Below are 20,532 nucleotides of genomic sequence, written 5' to 3' on the forward strand. Positions count from 1 at the left end.
AGCCATAGATTTGTCATTGAAACAAGCATGAAAATATAGAGTGGAGGGGCACCTGGGTGGCTCAGTTGTTAAGCATCTGCCTTTGGCTCAGGTCATGATCCCAAGGGTACTGGGATCAAGCCCCACATCATCCTCTCCCACTCCCTCTGCTTGTGCTCCTTCTCTTGCTGTGTCTCTCTCTGTCAAATAAATAAATAAATAAAATCCAGAAAGAAAGAAAGAGAGGGAGGGAGGGAGGGAGGAAGGAAGGAAGGAGGGAAAATATAGAGTGGAATTCTTCAAGAGTTATTTATTTACTTATTTGATAGACAGAGATCCAAGTAGGCAGAGAGGCAGGCGGGTCGGGGGGGCGGGGAGAGAGCAGGCTCCCCGCTGAGCAGAGAGCCCAACGCTAGATTCCAGGACCCTGGGATCATGACCTGAGCTGAAGGCAGAGGCTTTAACCCACTGAGCCACCCAGGCGCCCCTGGAGTGGAATTCTTAAGAAAATTACAAGACTTCAAATTTCAAGTTCCCTAGTGAGGCAATTTCAAGCTCCGCACCCCAGACCTTTTCTGAGGTTAGAAGTACTCCCATCTTTATACAGAGAGAGATACGTGGGAGACCATCGCTGTTAAGTATAAACAAGTTGAAATGTGAGTTAAGACAACTTTCATGTTTAGGAAAAAAACACTAGGTTTTTGTGTGTGACCTATAAACCTATCCAGGCTACATACAATATGTAACACTCTTTCTATGAGAAATAACACTATTTCTGCTTTTGAATTTGTTTGTAAACTGCTTAAGTTTTTAAAGTTACATATAATTTGTTGGAACAATTCCACTTCTAGGAATTAACCCAAAGGAAATAATAAGAGATATAAGCAAAGAATTATATTTTAAAATATTCATAGTGTTATTTATAATAATGAAAAATCTGAAATAGCCTAAGTGCCCAATAAAAAGGGTCTGGCTAAGTACAAAGATTTAATTAAATACGCCACAGCTATTAATAAGAAAATATTAACAGATGTGACACAGTATTTCTAATATGCTATAAGATGGAAAAAAGTAAACTACAAAAAGCTGATACCATCTTCTTCAATATATATATGTACATGCATTAAAAAAAAAAAAAAAACCCTACAAGAAGAAACAAACAAAAGCCTAGAAGAATATGTCAAAATGTCCACAGTGGTTATCCATACAGTAGTACCATTCCCTTCTTTCCCTTTCTCTCCCTTGTGTATTGTTTTATCAGATTTTCTACAGTAAAACATGTATTACAATTATAAGAATTAAATTAATATATATAGTTATATACAAACACAAAGAGCTCCTAATTCTTTGCTACCAGCTGGTTCTATGACACAAGGTAGAAACAGAAAAAGTAAATCTTTTCTCCCTGAATTTATTTCCTTCTTGTAGAAAAAACTACACTCCTCAAGATGCACTGAGTACAGAATGAAGAGATATCATCTCTCATCTATCAGAATGACACAGATCAAAAGGAATGAGAAGATCAGCGGGTGCAAAGTAAAGACAACTCATGCATTGTTGATACAAATCTAAGCTGAACAATCCTAGAAAGACAATTTTACAATGTGTATTTTTCAGAAAACCTAAATTGTGCATACCTTTTAGCCAATCAATTTTATTTCTAGGAATTTATCCTAAAGAAATAATTGGACAAGTATGCAAATATATACCTACTAGGCTGTTCTCAGGAATAACACATGTAACAAAGGTTACATGTAAAAATAATCACAATGTGCATCAAGAGGATAAATTAAATGACAGCGTATCATACAGTGTACTACCATTAAAAATTATGTACTGGGGGCACCTGGGTGGCTCCATCAGTTAAGTGAGGGACTCTTAGTTTCGGCTCAGGTCATGATCCCAGGGTCGAGATCTAGCCCTGTCCGCTCCACACTCAGGGAGCTCAGGGCAGTGTCTGCTCAAGATTTCTTCTCTCTCTCTCTCTCTCTCTGCCCCTCCCTCTGCTCCTGTGTGTGTGCACATGCTCTCTCTCTCAAACAAATAAATAATCTTAAAAATAAAAATTATGTTACAGGTCTCTATTTTCTGGTATTGTATCTCATATAGTAAAAAAAGATAGATGATAAAAGAGCCTTTTGTGATCCTATTTTTATATTTTAAAAAGTAACAATGCATATACATTTTTTAAAAAGATTTTATTTATTTATTCTAGACAGAAAGAGTGAGCACAAGCAGGGGGAAGGGCAGAGGGGAATGAAGAGGGATAAGCTGAGCACCCCCTTGCCAAGGGCAAAGCCCTAATGTGGGGCTCCACCCCATGACCCTGGAGATCATGAATTGAGCTGAGACTAAGAGTCTGATGCTCAAGAATGTGTACATTTATGAAGAAAATGTTTGGCAGCGTTCCAACCAGTGTTCACTACTAAATTCATCTCTGGTAAGTGGAATTACAAATGATCTTTAATGTCCTATTTAAAACTTTTCATACCACAATGAACATGTAAAACCTGTAAAATCAGAAATGATTTTTAAAGTCTACTAAACTGAACCAGTCTCATTAATCAAGTAAAATTAGTTTTACTGTTTTCTACTCTTTCTTCATTTCCGAGGCTCTTAGAATATTCTTCCGATTTGAACACCTAATGCTCAGTGGGTGGCAAATATGTCAAATATATATTAATGCTTCTATTAACAAAAGTGACATGCCTAAAAATGGCAGTCTCTATGAACAAGATCTTATTTCTGAAAGAAAAAATTATATATCCCCCCCAACATTGAGATGCTCTCAAGTATCATGTAATTATGATTCGATGCCATTTGCTACCACCTCCTCTCTTTGCCTCTGCCTTCTCATCATTACTGCACAGTGTTTTTAGCTCTACACACCAGGATGTCTGTCTTCGTGGATATAAAAAAATTTTGCCAAAAGAAATATGATTAGAAAATAAATGATACAGAAAACAAATTTCAATTCCAGTCAAAGCAGTGCCCCGACATCACTGTCCAATATAACTTTCTGTAATGATGGAAAGGTTCTACTGTCTGTGCTGTCCAATATGACAGGAAGTGGATCTGTCTAATGTGCTGTGTCCAATGATACACGTGGCTACTAAGCACTTGAAATGTGGCTAGTGTGACAGAGGAACCAAATTTAAATTTTTAACCTTTTTTTTTTTTTAAGATTTTATCTATCTATTCGAAAGAGAGAGAGAGATAAAGGGCCCACGGGCAGGGAACAGCAGGCAGAGCGAGAGGGAGGAGACTCCCCGCTGAGCAAGGAGCCTGATGTGGGGCTCAATCCCAGGACCCTAGGATCATGACCTGCACTGAAGGCAGACGCTTAACTGACTGAGCCACTCAGGCACCCCTAAATTTTTAACTTTATTTTAATTTTAATAACCACCTATAGCTAGCAGCTACCCAATTGAATAGCACTACTCCAGAAAAATTCACAGTACATATTGTGGTCGATAAAAAATATATGTAAGAATCCAAGAGCAATATGATTTCCACTTAAGACCTACACTCCAGGGGTGCCTTGGTGGCTCAGTGGGTTAAAGCCTCTGCCTTCGGCTCAGGTCATGATCCCATGACCGCCTTGTGGGGAGGGGGGGGTCTCTGCTCAGCAGGGAGCCTGCTTTCCCCTCTCTCTCTCTGCCTGCTCTCTGCCTACTTGTAATCTCTGTCTGTCAAATAAATAAATAAAATCTTAAAAAAAAAGAAAAAGAAAAAGACCTACACTCCAGTGCGTATTTCAAAAACTAATGAAACCAATGAAAAATTTTGCAGATTACCACCTTGAAAAATTATAGGGGGCTTCCTGAAAAAGTAAATGGTCTTTTAACAATCCTCATTCTTCTTTACCTAGGAAATAAGCATCCATTTCTTAAAAGTCTCAATTCTTGTGGCGTAAGTAACACTGCATTATCTTGGCTCGCCCACTACATCTAAAATTTGTTTTCTTTTGTGGTGTACTCTTAGTCTCCCCCTCCTGCCTTCCACTACAGGCTGCTCCCCAAAGCTGAGTCCTTAATTTCTTGTTTTCTGTCTTCTACTCAGAAGAGATTTTTCACAGCTTCAACAATGACCACTTTTTGCCTTCTGTGAAATAGCACCATGTCACTATATAATCTTAAAAACATCATTTAACCTCTGAGATGCTTCTCGTTTGTAAAATAACTTAATTGGTTATTATGGTTCCTTCAGCTTTAGGAGTCTTTGAATTCTAGTAAAGGCCTAGTTATGGCACTTTATTTCTGGGTTTTTTTTTCCTCAGGCAGATTCTATTTCTTGCCTTTTTAAATGCTGGTGTATCCCATGACTGAAGAGTGACCAATTTTTCCATTCTCCATACTCTTTCTCCAAGAATCTCATAAACTCTTCATTAGGAGTCTCTGAAATGTATAGGGTAGCCAGGACCTCACTCTTAAGGCTCCAGATTTAGGGGCACCTGGTTGGCTCCTTTGGTAGAGCATGTGATTTTCTTGGGGTTATGAGTTCAAGCCCCACATTGGGCAAAGAGTTTACTTAAAGATTTTTTTTAAAAAGCTCCAGATGTACATTTCTATTCATTGCACAGAATTAACTAGATATGCTACCAACCCCTTTAAAGATGTCAAACAGGGGCGCCTGGGTGGCTCATGGGTTAAAGCCTCTGCCTTCAGCTCAGGTCATAATCTCAGGGTCCTGGGATCGAGCCCCACATCAGGCTCTCTGCTCAGCAGGGAGCCTGCTTCTTCCTCTCTCTGCCTGCCTCTCTGCCTACTTGTGATCTCTGTCTGTCAAATAAATAAAAATCTTAAAAAATAAAAAAAAAATAAAGGTGTCAAACAAATCAAAGAAATTCTGTGTAGCAAACTTCTTTGTCAGTATGGCTTAGTGATCAAAAACCAAGTTTTAGGATTAGATGTATCTGAATATGAATTCCAGTTTTGTCACTTATTAGCTGTGTAACTTTGATCAAATTAATGTCAAGTCTCCATTTTTTTAATGTAAAATGGGGTTTAAAATAGTACTTACAACTCATATTGTTGTTGTATGTGCACATTTTATATATACAGTTTAGAACAACACCTGAAATATGCTAACAGCTCAATAAATATTAGCTATTATTATCAATAGCATCACCATCTTCCTAGTTCTCCAGATTTAACAACTCATTTTTGATGCATTCTGTCATTTAAAAAAAATAAATTCAATCAGCATTTGTATATTTTCATTTTCCAATATGATCTCTATTTTTCATTCCTTCAAACATTTAATTATTATTGCAGCCACCCAACTAGATTACTAGATTTCTTAATTCTTATAGGTTAAAGCCTCTTCTTATTTTTCCTTTATATTAGCTAGTACAATGCCTTACACATAAAAGTTTTGCTGTTACTAGACGAGTCACATAATCTTTACATTTATTTACTTATTCCTCCATTAGATCCCTTGAGTTCACTGAGGGCAGAAAGTGTTGTTCTTTTTTGTATATCTGCACCTGCCAAATTCCTTAGCAAATGTTTGTTCAACGAATGAATATTGATTAGTCTCCCTATCTCAATCCCAATAAACCTATCCTCAATTTAGCTTCCACACATACAGAAAGTAGCTCATACACTCTCGAATCCAGCCATTTATTCTGACCAAACTGGCCTGACCACAATATTATCAAGAGCAGTCTCACAGTATCAGTCAGGACTCTTGATTTTGTATCAAAAAACTCTGCTCAAATTATAAGCAGAAAAGGGAATTTATTAGTTTGCATAATTTGAAAGCTCAAGGACAGCACTAACTTAAGGCCTGGCTATTGATCCAAAGATTCAAACATTATCATCTGAACTTGGTCTCATTCTTTCCATCTTTTGGCTCTGCCTTCTAAGTTCCAGGCTTAACACTGTATTCTCTCAGCAACTGCAGAGTCCAAAGCATGCCTCTTTCTCAAGAGTTTCAATAAAAAATTCACAATTAACAGACATGCGTAGTGACTGGAAATGTGCCCATCTCTGAACAATCACTATGGCCAGAAGGATGGCCTACATTGACTGGTGAGGCCTGCCTCAGTCATGTGCACACCTTTGTGTTAGGGCAGGGCACCCATAAAACTGAGAGGGGTGATTTCCTAGGAAAACTAGAGTATTGTTATCAAATGAAAGGGGAATGCATAATGGACTGGTAAAATTAACTTATGTGCCATATACTCCAAGATTTATTTTGCATGTTGTCCACCACTGCCTGCAATGGCTTTCCTTCTTATTCCTGCCTATCCAAATCTAAGCTACATCCCTTCTGCCCTAAAAAATCTTCGGTGATCTCCAAGATTTTCCTTATCCAATGGATCAAGTTACCTATTCCCAAATAAATATTTCCCTTTTCCTAAAGAGCTATTTTTTTTAACAAACAAGAGTGAAAAACCTCAAGAAAATGTTCCTGATGAATTCTAATCATGTCAAGTTATAAATGGTATGGCTAATATATGCTGTTTTCTTAGAATGTAAACTCTTGAAGGACAGCAGGTCTACCAGATACAGTCTATACATTATGAGAGAACAGCCTGCATGGCAACTTTGATATATATCTGTATCTATATATTATACATATATATCAGATACATACATTATATATAAATATATAATTATAGATATTATACTACCTATATTAATACTAGATATTATAATATTTACCTATACCTGTATCTACCTATATATATATATATATATATATATATAGATTGAATATTCAAATAATTTTCCTGGCTTTAAATTTTAAAGAATGTAAACAAAACATTTTAGCTAACATAAGTTATATCTGAATTCATCAAAGTACCTAATACTACAGGTACACTATGGTTTTGGAGTTACCTCACACTAGGATCAAATCCTGGCTAATACTGCCTCTCCTGGCCTTTAACTACAGGTCTTCAAGCAAATTATCTAACAACTCCAAACCCTAAACAGCAACAGTAATATCTACCTGCACACAGGGAGGTTGTATGGTACAGCAGACAGAAAAGAGTTAGATGGATCTGGGCTGAAATTCTACCACTAATACTAGTTACAAGACTTACTCTGAGGGATTCCTCATCTGTAAATTCCCAGTGCCTCTTCATATGTAAATTGGGGATAATAATGCTTAGTCCATTGGTTGTTTTGAGCATTTAACAAGGCAATGTATTTTAAAACACCTAACAATGAAGAGCAAACAGTGTATACTCAATAAATGATGATATCCACATTAAATTATCTGTTTAAAATAATTCAAAGGGACACCTGGCTGGCTCAGTCACATGTGACTCGATCTTAACATTGTGAGTTAAGGCCACATTGGGTGTAGAGATTATTTAAAATTAAAACATTTAAGGGGAACCTGGATGACTCAGTCAGTTAAGCAACCAATTCTTGATTTTGGCTCGGGTCATGATCTCAGGGTTGTTGAGATCAAGCCTGTCAGCTCCATACTGGATGTGGACCCCGCTTAAGATGTTCTCTCTCCCTCTCCCTCTCCCTCTCCAAAAATAAAAAATAAAAAAATTTAAAAATAAAATAATTCGGGGCACCTGAGTGGCTCAGTTGGTTAACCAACTGCCTTCTGCTCAGGTCATGATCCCGGAGTCCCAGGATCCAGTCTCGAATCCGGCTCCCTGCTTAGCGGGGAACGGGCTTCTCCCTCTGACCTTTCCCCTCTCATGCTCTCTCTCTCTCAAATAAATAAATTAAAATTAAAATTTAAAAAATAATAATTCAGAGCACAGTAAGGGAAAAATTTATTGGGATTAGTTATTTTTCTTCATAAATAGCTTTGGGTTTTCTTTGTTAATATTTCTTCAAAGCAAAACATGTTAGTCCTAGAACTCTTTAAAAGCAGGTGAGATAATGAACCAGATAAACTCCTGTAATCAACTTGTTCTTTAGCTTCAGGCTTAATGTAGTAATACTGAAATGACTCACACCAATATAAAATCACTATATTACCCATCTCCTGAACAGTCATATGCCATATAACCATCTCCTGAACAGAATCAGGAAATCTGGGTATGACTGAGAATTTTAGATGTTGTCTATCAGAACATATGCAAAAGGCACATGGCTGTTCATATTTACCTTAGCAAGAAAGTTTAATTTCTGTAACATTCGCTAAAAATACAAACTATCTTCAGCACAACTGTTTCCAGAAAGAGATTAAATAATTAGACATTTAATTTCTTCCATTTTACACTAGAGTGAAAGCTTCTCTAGAAAGAAGTTTCTTGGGGCACCTGGGTGGCTCAGTGGGTTAAGCCGCTGCCTTCGGCTCAGGTCATGATCTCAGGGTCCTGGGATCGAGTCCCGCATCGGGCTCTCTGCTTGGCGGGGAGCCTGCTTCCCTCTCTCTCTCTCTCTGCCTGCCTCTCCATCTACTTGTGATCTCTCTCTGTCAAATAAATAAATAAAATCTTTAAAAAAAAAAAGAAGTTTCTTGAAGTAGTTTAACGGTTCCATTTATTTTTTTTTAACATGAGTGAATCATATGTAATACTCATCAATCTTTAACGAGTGCACAAAGAAAATTATTGAATCAAATTTTAAAATAAATTTTTAAATTTTATCTTAAATTTTATTTAAATTTATATTAAATTTTCTCTAAATTTTAAATTTCTAAAATAAAGTAAAATGGAATAAATGTAAGACATAAAGTACTACACATTCTTTCACTATATCAAAAAAAAACTATATCAAAATCAAATACTTAGGTACATCATACTATACAAACCTGTATAAGGCATTTTTTCCCCTCCTTTGTGTTAAACATGAATAGACTCGGTTTTTAATCTACTCCCTAAGGAAGCTATATTTTAAACACAAGAAAAACATTACGTTGAATGCCTCAGTCACCATTGTTCTCTACAACTAAGAAAACCAAATAATACCCAATTCCTTATTACCCTTCCTGTGTTCAAAACATGTAAAAAACAAAATAATGTTTATTTTTAAAAGCATTAAATACAGACACGGTAAACAATATATGTCTTTTCTTCCCTCAACTTTTCTAGGAGGCATGAGGAGGTAGAAAAGTAATGGGAGTCTGAAGTTATTTTCACAAGTAACTCTCCTAAGCCAACTAGATAAAGGTAGAGAAAGAAAAGTTACAGCCTAGGGTTCACATTAAAAACAACTCTCAAAGAAACGTCAGTGCTCAGATCAATGCTTCCCCGACAACGCAGTGACCAACGTTGCTCTGCTCTACTAAAAGAGATAACAATCCCAAATCTGAAAGGGCCTGCAGAAACCGGGGCGGGGCAAGGGTCTACCTCAAGCAGCGGCAGAAGTTAATTTTCTAGGAGAATTAAACAGTAGTCCTCTATCCCTATGGTCCTCTTCCCCGAGAGATGCTGCAGTCCGCCGCCTCGCCTCAGGCTCGGGGTCTGGCCCGCAGGCCCGGGGGGGGCTGGCCGGGTTGGGGCAGTTGGCTTCTCCCCGTTATCCGGGTCCCAAGCAGGCGCTATGGCACCGGTTGCTCCAACTACCTCCGAGTCCTGCCACCGTCTGGGGCGGCCTCCCGCCGCGCCCCAAACCCCACGTCGGCAGGGATGCCCCATGCCCCACTCACCGGCCCGGGTGGTGTCCGTCAGGTCGTGGTTGGCCGCTCCCCGGGGAAACTCCCTCAGTTTCCGGCCGCTCAGACTCAGCACCCCGGTCACTGCCGCCTCCTCCAGCGCTCGATCGAGGGAGCGGCTCCACGAACCCGGGCCAGGACCAGGGCCTGTCCCGGAGCTTGGGCCGCAGTTAACACCGGAGAGGTTACCTCCCGATGCTACTGGGCCAGAGTACTCTGGGGCCGTGGCCACAGCAACCAAACCCGCGGCCGCCATTTCCAGCCGACAACTCTCCAGCCCACAGCTCAGCGCATGCGCTGCCAGAACTGATGGGTGGGCGGGGAAAGGGGCAAACAGACCCTAGACGGTTCTCTTGATGGGCAGGGCTGCAGCGCCCCTCCGCACATCCAGGCGCTTGCCTCCGCCTACATCGAGGTTTTCAAGGGAAATTAAAACGTAACTCACATATCTGGAGCAGCCCCCTCCTCTAGACTCCCGGTAGCATTTTTACCATGCCTCTACGAAAATATCTTTTAGAAAACGCTCCTCACAGAAACTTCTCTGTCTTCCTCCCGCAATACGGGAGGGTTAGATTAAGCATTAAATTAAAGCTTCTCAACACTGCTGCTACCAGAAACATACGCATTGAGAGGGAACCCTGGGACGCGACATATAAAACGTTTTCCCAACTGCTGTCATTCTACACGCCAAGTGATCTAGATGGAGACGTGGATTTATTAACTATTATTGTCAGAGGTAAAAGTAAGTGCTAACCTGGCTACCAAACTCATGATCCTCATTGAAAGGGTTATATAAATGTTTTGGGTACTCCCTCCCTTAAAAAAAAAAAATCTTAACAAAAATAAAACAAACATTTTAAATAGTATTTGTCCTTTAGGCGAGATTTTATTGTTGAACAAATCAGGATGAACAGCATTAAAGTCTAAAATTTTTGTCTGGAACCAAAATTGAGGAAAAGAAAATATGACTATAATCTAAACGTGGGAATTAGAAATAGAATGGAAGAAATGGTGATAAAAAAAAAAAAAAACACCAAAATCACTGTTAACTGAAAAACTGGAAACTTCACTTTAAACCAGTTAGGTCTCATTTACATTGCAACCAGTCTCTAGCATATTCTTTTACATTTAAGCATTTAAGCCATTCCTGCTACATGATGTAAATTCCTCTACAATGAATTAACTAGTATTTATGGGAAATAAAAGAGGCTGTCAGGGTCCTTTACCTAGATTACAATCTAATCATCAGACAAATATACCAATTTGAGAGTAAGACAAAACAAAAGTGGGGTTAAGACAAGACAAAAAGTAGTGGGGTTAAGCTATCAGAATTCAGAGAAAAGGAATCTGTATCATGGATGAATGCTTTTGAATTAAATCTGAAGGACTATGAAATAGGCAAGGTGAGAGCAATATTCCAGATTGGGAGAAGTATCAACATGAACACACACAGGTATGATTTATAATGGTCCATGTGGAGAACATTTAGGGCCAAAGCCAAAAATTTCATGAGCCAGCAGAAGAAAACAGGGTTGGACAGCCTACCTAATCATTCAAAGCCCAACTCTTCAATGAAACTTTGATTAGCACTTCCCGCAACTACTAGATGGAAGAGATGGTAAAAACATTTAATTTTAGAGAACAAAGTTGGTTAGTAACAGTTGCTCAGAGAGTTGTTCTATGAACTCTTAATACTACATTCCAGGTTCTTCAGCAGCAAGTTGCATGACCAATTATCAATGTCTGTTATGAGCATGGGTTACTGCAATGGCAAGTGATGGGTCAGCTCAAAACAAATCCAATGTATGATTTTTTTTGTTGTTGTTCTGATCTTTCTTAATGTTTTGTTCTTCTTAGAAAGATTTTAAGGTATTTAAGAACAGGACCTCATTCTGTATTTTGTTTTTTAAGAAATATTTCAACTTCAAGAAATGTTTCAACTACAGTGACTAAAGCATCATCATATATTCCATATTAAATGCTACAATGCTAAAGTTATCAGATCTTTATAAAATGCACCATTGTCATCTGAATTTGATTACCTATTACAGTCTACATTTACACTAAATTTTTCTAGCAAGTTCTCCATAATATGGCATTTTCCTACCTACCTACACATGTATCTCATAACTGCAACATACCATGCTAATCCTGGTCTCTAAACTTCTGACCAAGTTTATAGATTGACATTACTTTGCCTATTAAGCCAGATTTTAAGGTCATTAATACATTAAAGTCTGTAATTACCTTCCATACTCCAGAGCTGAGTATTTTAATAGGAGCTAAGGATGAATGGAAGCAGACACAGATGAGTTAGGTACTAATACAGCAGAGGTTATATATTACTATGAAAATGGCAGCTTGGTTAGAGAGAGAAAAAAAATTTTTAGAACAGGGTAGATAAACCTATAGGTATTTGAAATCCAAAAAGAAAAGCCTGTGGATAGGAAGAGAAATGAAGATGCTATATATATATCACGAGAACAAGTCCTAAATAAAGAAAGGCTGGAAGAAAGGTAGATCAAGGTGTTAATTTTTAAGACTTACAAGGATTTTAGTTCTTATCTACAAAGGTAGATTATGAAGGAATTCTCATCCTACTCCTTCAGTCTTCCCCAGAAAATAAGTGAGAAGATCATCTTGTGAGAATGAGACACAGGAAATGGAATCACTGTGAGGATTTCACCAAAGTGTCTAGTGATGAATAAAGGTGATGAGAAACAGTTGCAAAAACGCTAAGAGCAAAAGGGCTACAGGGGCCTCTTATTCTACAGCTGCTCTGTGGTTTGGAAGCAGGAGCTGAAAAAAATAGGCAGTGAGGGTTAATGAATGTTAGGAATTGATACAGAGAACTTCCTGATTATCTCAAAGTTAACTCATTGAATGAATACCAGGGGCAATAGTTTCACTCTTATCTCAAGAGTTTTCCAATTCTGTATCTCAGTACCTCATGCAGAAACAAAGTCTTTTCCCCCTTCTACTCACTAGAAGTACGTTGTGGTCACTCCTTTAAGACTCCATTTTTATAAACTCAAAGCAGTAGAATTAAAATCTTGACCAATCTTACCCTCTTCAAATGTAAAGCACAGAAACTGACTTGATGAATACATTTAATAAATCCCTTTCTGACTCCTTTAATAAGCAGTGCTAATAACTGACTTTTTAAAACTTTATATAAGAAAATTTAGATAGTATGATCTTCTTCTCATTAAAGGAAAGTGGAAATAGTAGAAATCAGACACATACACACTAGGGAAATAATTTCCTATTCATCTTTAAACATCAGTAAACCTCCAAATCCAAATCCAAAATACAACTCAGAACAAGGGATTTCAGCTCCAGCATGGTATTACTACCTGGTTTCACCAAGCTTTTTGGTAATAGATAGAAGTAACATAAAGCAGGGAAAAAGAGGTGTTAAGAAGTCAACCATTTATAAGAAAATCTTTAAATCCCTATTCAATGGCCCACAATAGTATAAAATTCCTGTTGTAAATGCTTGGGGTTTATTGTTCTCACTTTTAAAAGGGAATAGCTTCCAACTGATCTACGTAAGAACTGTCTTTAAAAGGAAGCTTAAATCGTTTTTTTATATACAGGGACAACAGAACAATAATTCTGATGAAACTTCAAAAATCAGAAATGAAGAAATCATTTTCTGCCCTGATAACTGCCTGTATTCAGAATGTATGGTTTTCATTCTTTGTAGTCCAGTCAGCTATTTTTTTTTCTCACTCTTACCTCTTTAAAGTAGTAAATCTAGACACATTAAGAGACAAAATAAAGGAGCAAAGGGAAAAGAGAAAAAACAAGAAACAGACTCTTTTACTATAAAGAAATGGTTACCACAGGTGAGATAAGTGGAGGGATGGGTGAAATAGGTGATGGGGATGAAGGAGGGCACTTGTCATGATGAGTACTAGGTAATTAAAATATTTTTAAAAAATTAAATTAAAAGTTATCCTGAAACTGTGTATACTGTGTGAATTATAAAGCTGACAGTAAAACAGGATGTACATATTTATTTGAACAAAAAATTATCATTGGGCAATGCAGCCTACAAGTTTCTTCATACTTAAAAGTATTTTATGATGTGTTTGTAATTTAAATTGTGAAATTTATGCCTATTAGAAAAAAATATATGTCTAATTAGGAACACTGGCCTTTTCTAAGACATTTATATAACTTTAATACCAAAATAATTAAGTCTCAAAAATCATGGTAGAGTAGATTTACTGGTCATGCTACAAATGCTAAAACATGGCTATTACCATTTCTTAGGTATCTGACAACCAAACATCATTCCACTACTTTCTTTGTATGTTCAAGTCACAGAAGCAGTTTATTATGACATGAGAATTAAAAGACCTGAGCTCAAAAAGTGACTCTGCCACATGTAAGTCTTGAAAAGCTGAGCCTCACTTAACTAAGATATAGACCGAGAAGTTGAAATGGATGATCTTAAAAGGTTCATCTAGCCTGAAATTCTGCATTCTAAGTAAATTTGATTCTTTATTTTAAACTCTTCCTGGCTTCCTGTTTGGAGCTTACAGATGAAATGGTCAAAAGGCAGTCAGAATAGGAGTCTAGACTGACTTAACAATTTAACTGGTAGTTTTTCAAACCCCCAAAATTATAAATATAATCACTACAAAGTTCTTTGTAACACAGAACAATCTAAAAACCACAACTCGATCTTTATAGCTAAGAATAAATGTGAGACCTGTAAGATTTTATTTGTTAAAAATGAACAGCTTCAGAATAGATCTAAATTTGTAACTTTTCCAAAAAACACCAAAAAGTACAGTGTAAAGCATCTCCTCATTAAATACAAACTTTCATTTTGTGATGCACTGCATCAATGTTTTGCATACACCTTGATGCAAAGGAAATTTTAAGTTGTCCTGTTTAAAAAAAAATTTAAGAACTGAAAAAGGATGACTACAACCACATCCCAAGAAAGGATATTTTCCTCCAATAAAGCATATTCTTTTGTTTATATACAATGTTAGCACTCAAGAATTTTAATTTAGTTATAACAAAGGCAAAATTTCATATTTAAAAAGAAAATGAAATTAGAGATGCACAAAGAGCAAAAGTTTAATATACCAAAGACACTGTTGTTTGATGCAATTAATGTCAGTATTTGGGACAATTTTTAAGGTTTTCAAGAAAAATGGCATTAATAATAGCTCTGTACAGTATTTAAAATAAAAAAAAGAAAGCATCTTTATACCATATTTTCACAAACTGCTCTAAAGACAGCAAATCTGTGCTCAGTTGTTTTTTCTTTGCTTTAAAATAAGCTATCAGTAATTCTAAACCAGTCTAAAATAAGATGGACTGTTAATGGATGAAATCTAAGCATCTGTACTTACAAAAATGTTTTGCAATGAGTCCTTGGCCTACGGAGACTAGAGTTTATTTTCAAATTGTGTGACTGGCTTCAAATAATCCTTTATCAGTAGACTTAACTGGCAAAATACCAGGTATTAAGGATCAGATTTAATTCTTTGGTATAAGCATGAAACTGTTAGGTGATACTTTTCCGTGGCTAGCATAAACCAAAGTAACCCAAGGAGCATGAGAGAAAACAGTGACATCTAATATATAATGCAAGGCAGGCAAGAGTGATGACTTAATGTTTTGTTTTGTTCTATAGGGAAAATCAACACCAATATACTCTAGGGAAACTAACATCTATACTTAGAGGTTTTAACATTATAGCAAAACAAAAGGTTAAGCTTCAAAATGACTAGACTTGTAGCTGGACTGTGTTACTGCATTTTGGCATTATACTGTAACTTATAGTATACAACCATCTGAGGACTTTCAGCACTAGCTTGGCACAACAGATTAATTCCTCCCACTCCTCTAGAGTGTGGGAGAGAAAAAAAAACTCCTCTCACCATAAATGCCTAAACTTTATACATACAAGAAAGGTATGAAACAAGGTTACAATGTAATTCTATTACCATTTTGGATATTTTTCTTTGTGACATATACAAGTATGTTTTTTATTTTGAAACTGCATACTGTGTCATTAGCAAGCTTAAAAAGCTTATGAAATTTAACTTTTTTGAATAAGTATAGGACTTTATGGCTATTGATTTTACCATCAAAGTATCTAAGGGAATCAATCCATTTTGATAATTTTAATTCTTCTAAATATCGTTTGAAGAATTCTTCATGGACACTAGATGCAAGGCTACATTAAATTCAAACAGTATATCTGTGTCCTGGGTTTTGAAGTTTTTCACCTCAGTTCCCTGTCCTCAACCTGCTACTTCCTCCTGTTTTCTTCATTTTCTAAACACAATTTTCAGGTTTTTACATTGGACCTTCTCTTCTAAGATAATTTTGTAAACACACATTTATTTATAGCCTTTAAATATCAACATTTTAAACACAGACTAATGCCTAGAGTCACATTTCTTGTTAAAAGTTCAGCATTAAAAATTAACAACTCTGGAGGATTAACCTAATGTCATCTGAAAAGTAACCCAAATTCCAGATATTCCCAAAAATCTTAAAACTCAAAACTGGAATTCTAGTGATTTTTTTTAATATATCTAATGAAGAAAAGTCAACTGTACTTATTACATCAACACTATTAAAGGATGGGTGACAGCAACAAAGGGACCTACTCATATCTCTGAAGACCAAGATTTACCATGGCAAAGTGTAAAAAATGAACAAAAGTGATGAGATCCTAAATACCACTATCATAAAAATAATTAATTTCTATCATTCTGTGTTCTTTCTGCTTCATGAGGAACCAAAGAAGTCAAACAGAATTGTTCTGTCTGGACCATGAAATCTTAAGAACAGATAGGTATATTCCCTGTTATTCTTTCAGGGAGTTATTTATACATGTTAAAAAAAAAAAACACACTTCAAAAATAAAAATAAGAGTTATTTAGCCTTATGAATATTTTGAAATAAAGTTTCTTGAATTTTTGTGATGAACTCTTCAAGCAATTCAACTTTTAAAACAGAGTCATCACTCAAAAGTCCCTTTGACATGGATCTATCCCACAGTTACAAAACGGCTTCCTCCTTTGTTGAACGTGAGAGTAGCTCTTTGTTCCTTCAGGATACCAAATCGTTCATTCAAAGTCATCCCTGTCTAGAGAAAACAAAATAAAAAAATTAACAACTTGACTATTAGCCGTATTTGCTTAAGAACAATAATGTGATCATAACGGTAATTCAAAGCAACAAGTAACATTTCCTACATATTTATGCATACAAACTCATTTAACTCTAACAAAAACCACATATATGAATAGGTGAATTTAGTGACGTTCAGAGGAGTTAGTTAACTTGCCTACTTGCAGCTCCAGAATTTCAACCTAGTGATCTGACTCACAATCTCTACCTCCTAACCCCTATAAATGCCTACATTATACACTATATAAAACTCATTACCATAATGCCCACAAGTCATAAATCCAAGAGTTTCTCTATATGAATTGTTTTTAGGCTCTACAAACATTGCCACAAATTCTAGTGATGTCTCTGATAAAAGACAAAATCCACTTGTGAATATTTGAAACCTATTTTTTAAAAATTTTTTTTAAATTTGTTTGACAGAGAGAGAGAGAGAAAGACCACAAGTAGGCAGAGAGGCAGGCAGAGAGAGGGGGGCGGTAAGCAGGCTCCCTGCCGAACAGAGAGCCCGATGTGGGCTCGATCCCAGGACCCTGAGATCATGACCTGAGCTGAAAGCAGAGGCTTAACCCACTTAGCCACCCAGGCGCCCCGAAACCTATTTTTTTTTTAAAGATTTTATTTGTCAGACGAGAGGGAGAGAAAAAGTGCAAGTGTACACACTAGCAGGGGGAGCAGAAGGCAGAGGGAGAAGCAGGCTTCTTGCTGAGCAAGGAGCTCGATGTGGGACTCGATCCAAGGACCCTGGGATCATGACCTTAGCCAAAGGCAGAAGCTTAACTGACTGAGCCACCCAGGCATCCCTGAAACATACTTTCTTGAATTTCTCTGAGTTTTTGGATTTCTGTGAGTTCCTCACAGAAATCCAAATCAACATCTGGGTTTTTTTTTTTGTTTTATTTGTTTTTAAAGATTTTATTTATTTATTTGTCAGAGAGAGAGAGGGAGAGAGAGCGAGCACAGGCAGACAGAATGGCAGGCAGAGGCAGAGGGAGAAGCAGGCTCCCTGACGAGCAAGGAGCCCGATGTGGGACTCGATCCCAGGACGCTGGGATCATGACCTGAGCTGAAGGCAGCTGCTTAACGAACTGAGCCACCCAGGCGTCCCAACATCTGGTTTTTGATTAACAGCAGAACACACAACCAAATTATATGTCACCGTTTCTTTTTTTTTTTAAATATGTATGTATATATACATATTTTAAAATTTTATTTATTTAAATGACAGAGAGAGAGAGTGCACAAGCAGGCAGAGTAGCAGGCAGAGGGAGAGGGAGAAGCGGGCTCCCTGCCGAGCAAGGAGCCCAACACAGGGCTCAGTCCCAGGACCCTGGGATCATGACCCGAGCCGAAGGCAGTCACTTCACCAACTGAGCCACCCAGGTGCCCCTATGTCATTTCTGAAAGAAAAGTAACCATGACAAAATAAAATAAAAAGTAAAACAAACTTGGTCAAACTTCTGTTCATACTCCCTATTTCAATTCCACACATATCAATGGATTAAAAAAAAAAAAAAAAGCATTTGACAAAATCCAACATCCATTCGTGATAAAAATTCTCAATTATGAATAAAGGGAACTCCCTCAACCTGATAAAGAGAATCTACTAAAAACCCACTGCTAACATCATACACAATGGTGAAATGCTTCATGCTTTCTCCTCATGCCTGGGGACAAGGCAAGCATACCATGCTCTCACCACTTCTATTCAACACTGTACAGAAGGTTCTAGCCATCACAATAAAGAAGAAAAAGAAAAGGTTTAAAGATTGGGAAGGAATTTGAAGGATGACATGATTGTTTACAAAGAAAATTTTAAGGAATCTACAAAACTGCTAAAGTAGTTAAGTGAATTTTAGCAAGAATCACAAGACACAAAGTTGAATGTAATATAAAAACTGTCAAAACCACAGTGAGACACACCACCTACAAGCACTTGGAATAATCAAATGACAGGCAATAACAAGTATAGATGAGGATGTGGAGAAATTTAGAACTCTCATACATGCTGGAAGGAATGTAAACGGTGCAGCCAAATTGGAAAACAAGTCTGGCAGTTCATAGATGATAGGATCTAGGAATTCTGCTGGTAGGTTTTCATCCAGGGGAAATGGAAACACCTACTCATACAAAAGACATGTATGGGGCACCTGGGTGGCTCAGTGGGTTAAAGCCTCTGCCTTCGGCTCAGGTCATGATCTCAAGGTCCTGGGATTGAGCCCCACACGTTGGGCTCTCTGCTCAGCAGGGAGCCTGCTTCCCTCTCTCTCTCTGCCTGCCTGACTACTTGTGATCTCTGTCAAATAAAGAAATAAAATCTTAAAAAAAAAAAAAAAAAGACGTACATCAATGTGCAGATAACCATTATTCACAACAGCCACAGAATGGTAATAGCCCAAGTGTCTATCAACTGATGAATGACAAATTAAATACAGTATATCCATATGATGGAACATTATTCAGTAATAAAAAGATCATACCCTATGGATGAAACATGAAAATACTATGCTAACTGGGTGTGGTGTATAAACAATGAATGTTGCAACACTGAAAAAATTAAATTTAAAAAAAAAGAAAAGAAAATACTATGATAAGTAAAAGAAATCAGTCACAAAAGACCACGTTTTATGATGCTATTCATATGAAATGTCTACAATAGGCTCATCTATGGAAACAAAAAGTAGGGATGCCTGGGTGGCTCAGTTGGTTAAGCGTCTGCCTTTGGCTCAGGTCATGATCCCATGGTTCCAGGATCGAATCCCACATTGGGCTCCTTGCTCAGCAGGGAACCTGCTTCTTCCTCTGTCTCGCACCCCAACTTGTGCTCGCTCTCTCTCTCTCTCACAAATAATTAAGAAATCAAAATTTTAAAAGTTAAATAAAATAATAATAATAATAAAGAAACAAAGTAGATCCATCAGTGGCTTCCCAGGGTTGAAGAGACTTAGGACACCCTATTTAATCCAATACACACTTTTTTAAATTAATTAAGATATTCTCAATCAATGGCCCACAGAAATACAAACTAACAAAAAAATTTACCTGTTTTCCAACACTATTTATGTCAAATTGCAGGGGGACACCTTTAGGGACTTTCTTTACATCAGATTGTTCCCGTTTTGTCAAGAATGAGGGTACAGCAGTACGAGTTAACCGTGGTTTCTGAGTTCTGTTAGGAAAAAAGTTAATATGAAATCAGATAAGCTTAATAATCAAAAAAAGAAATAAATTATTTGGTACATAAGACATCTTGATTTGTACACATGTTCCAATGGATAGGGCTATTCTGTGTTCTCAAAAAAGTACACCAGTCCTTCCTTTTCCATAGGGTATACATTCCTGAACTGCCCCTCACCCCCACCGGCTGATACCTGAAACTGCAGATAGTACTGAACCCCTACACATAGTGTATGTTTTTTCCTATACATACATACCTATGACAAAGCTTAATTTATAAATTAGGAATGGTGTGAGATTAAGAATAACTAATAATAAAAAAAAAAAAGAATAACTAATAATAAAAAAGAACAACTGTAGCAATATACTGTAATAAAAGTTGTGTGAAAATGGTCTCTCAAAATAGTCTCCTCTCTCAACATGTTATTGTACTCACCATGTGAGATGATAAAATGCCTAAATGATGAGATGAAGTGAGGTGATTAATGTAGGAATTGTGCTGTAGTTGTCAGGCTACTACTGACCTTCTGACAATACATCAAAAGGAGGACCATCTGTTTCCAGAGCATGGTTGACTGGGTAACTGAAACCATGAGAAGTGAAATCACAGACAAGGGGGTACTA

The 20,532-nt window shown here is 37.1% G+C and overlaps 2 protein-coding genes across 3 annotated transcripts in view; both read right to left on the reverse strand.

The window, feature by feature from the left end:
• The window catches only part of LOC111154987 (leucine rich repeats and calponin homology domain containing 3), a 114,518-nt gene extending 104,689 nt beyond the window's left edge, over nt 1–9,829 (reverse strand). Inside the window, exon 1 of one of the 2 annotated variants that reach the window (XM_022514959.1) lies at nt 9,553–9,814. In XM_022514959.1, the coding sequence (XP_022370667.1) occupies nt 9,553–9,814 (262 nt within the window). Of the gene's footprint in view, nt 1–9,552 lie in introns of both variants that reach the window. The other variant, XM_022514958.1, reaches the window with a different exon arrangement.
• Nucleotides 9,830–14,633: 4,804 nt separating this feature from the next.
• Nucleotides 14,634–20,532, reverse strand: part of LOC111155047 (forty-two-three domain containing 1) — a 30,926-nt gene continuing 25,027 nt past the window's right edge. The window contains exons 8-9 of the mRNA XM_022515074.1: nt 19,774–19,900; nt 14,634–16,687 (exon numbers count right to left, since the gene is read on the reverse strand). Of these exons, the coding sequence (XP_022370782.1) occupies nt 16,589–16,687; nt 19,774–19,900 (226 nt within the window). The 3' untranslated portion in view covers nt 14,634–16,588. The remainder of the gene's footprint in view (nt 16,688–19,773; nt 19,901–20,532) is intronic.

Source organism: Enhydra lutris, unplaced genomic scaffold, assembly GCF_002288905.1.
Source record: "Enhydra lutris kenyoni isolate GAN:26980312 unplaced genomic scaffold, ASM228890v2 scaffoldscaffold39, whole genome shotgun sequence".
Classification (NCBI taxonomy): domain Eukaryota; kingdom Metazoa; phylum Chordata; class Mammalia; order Carnivora; family Mustelidae; genus Enhydra; species Enhydra lutris.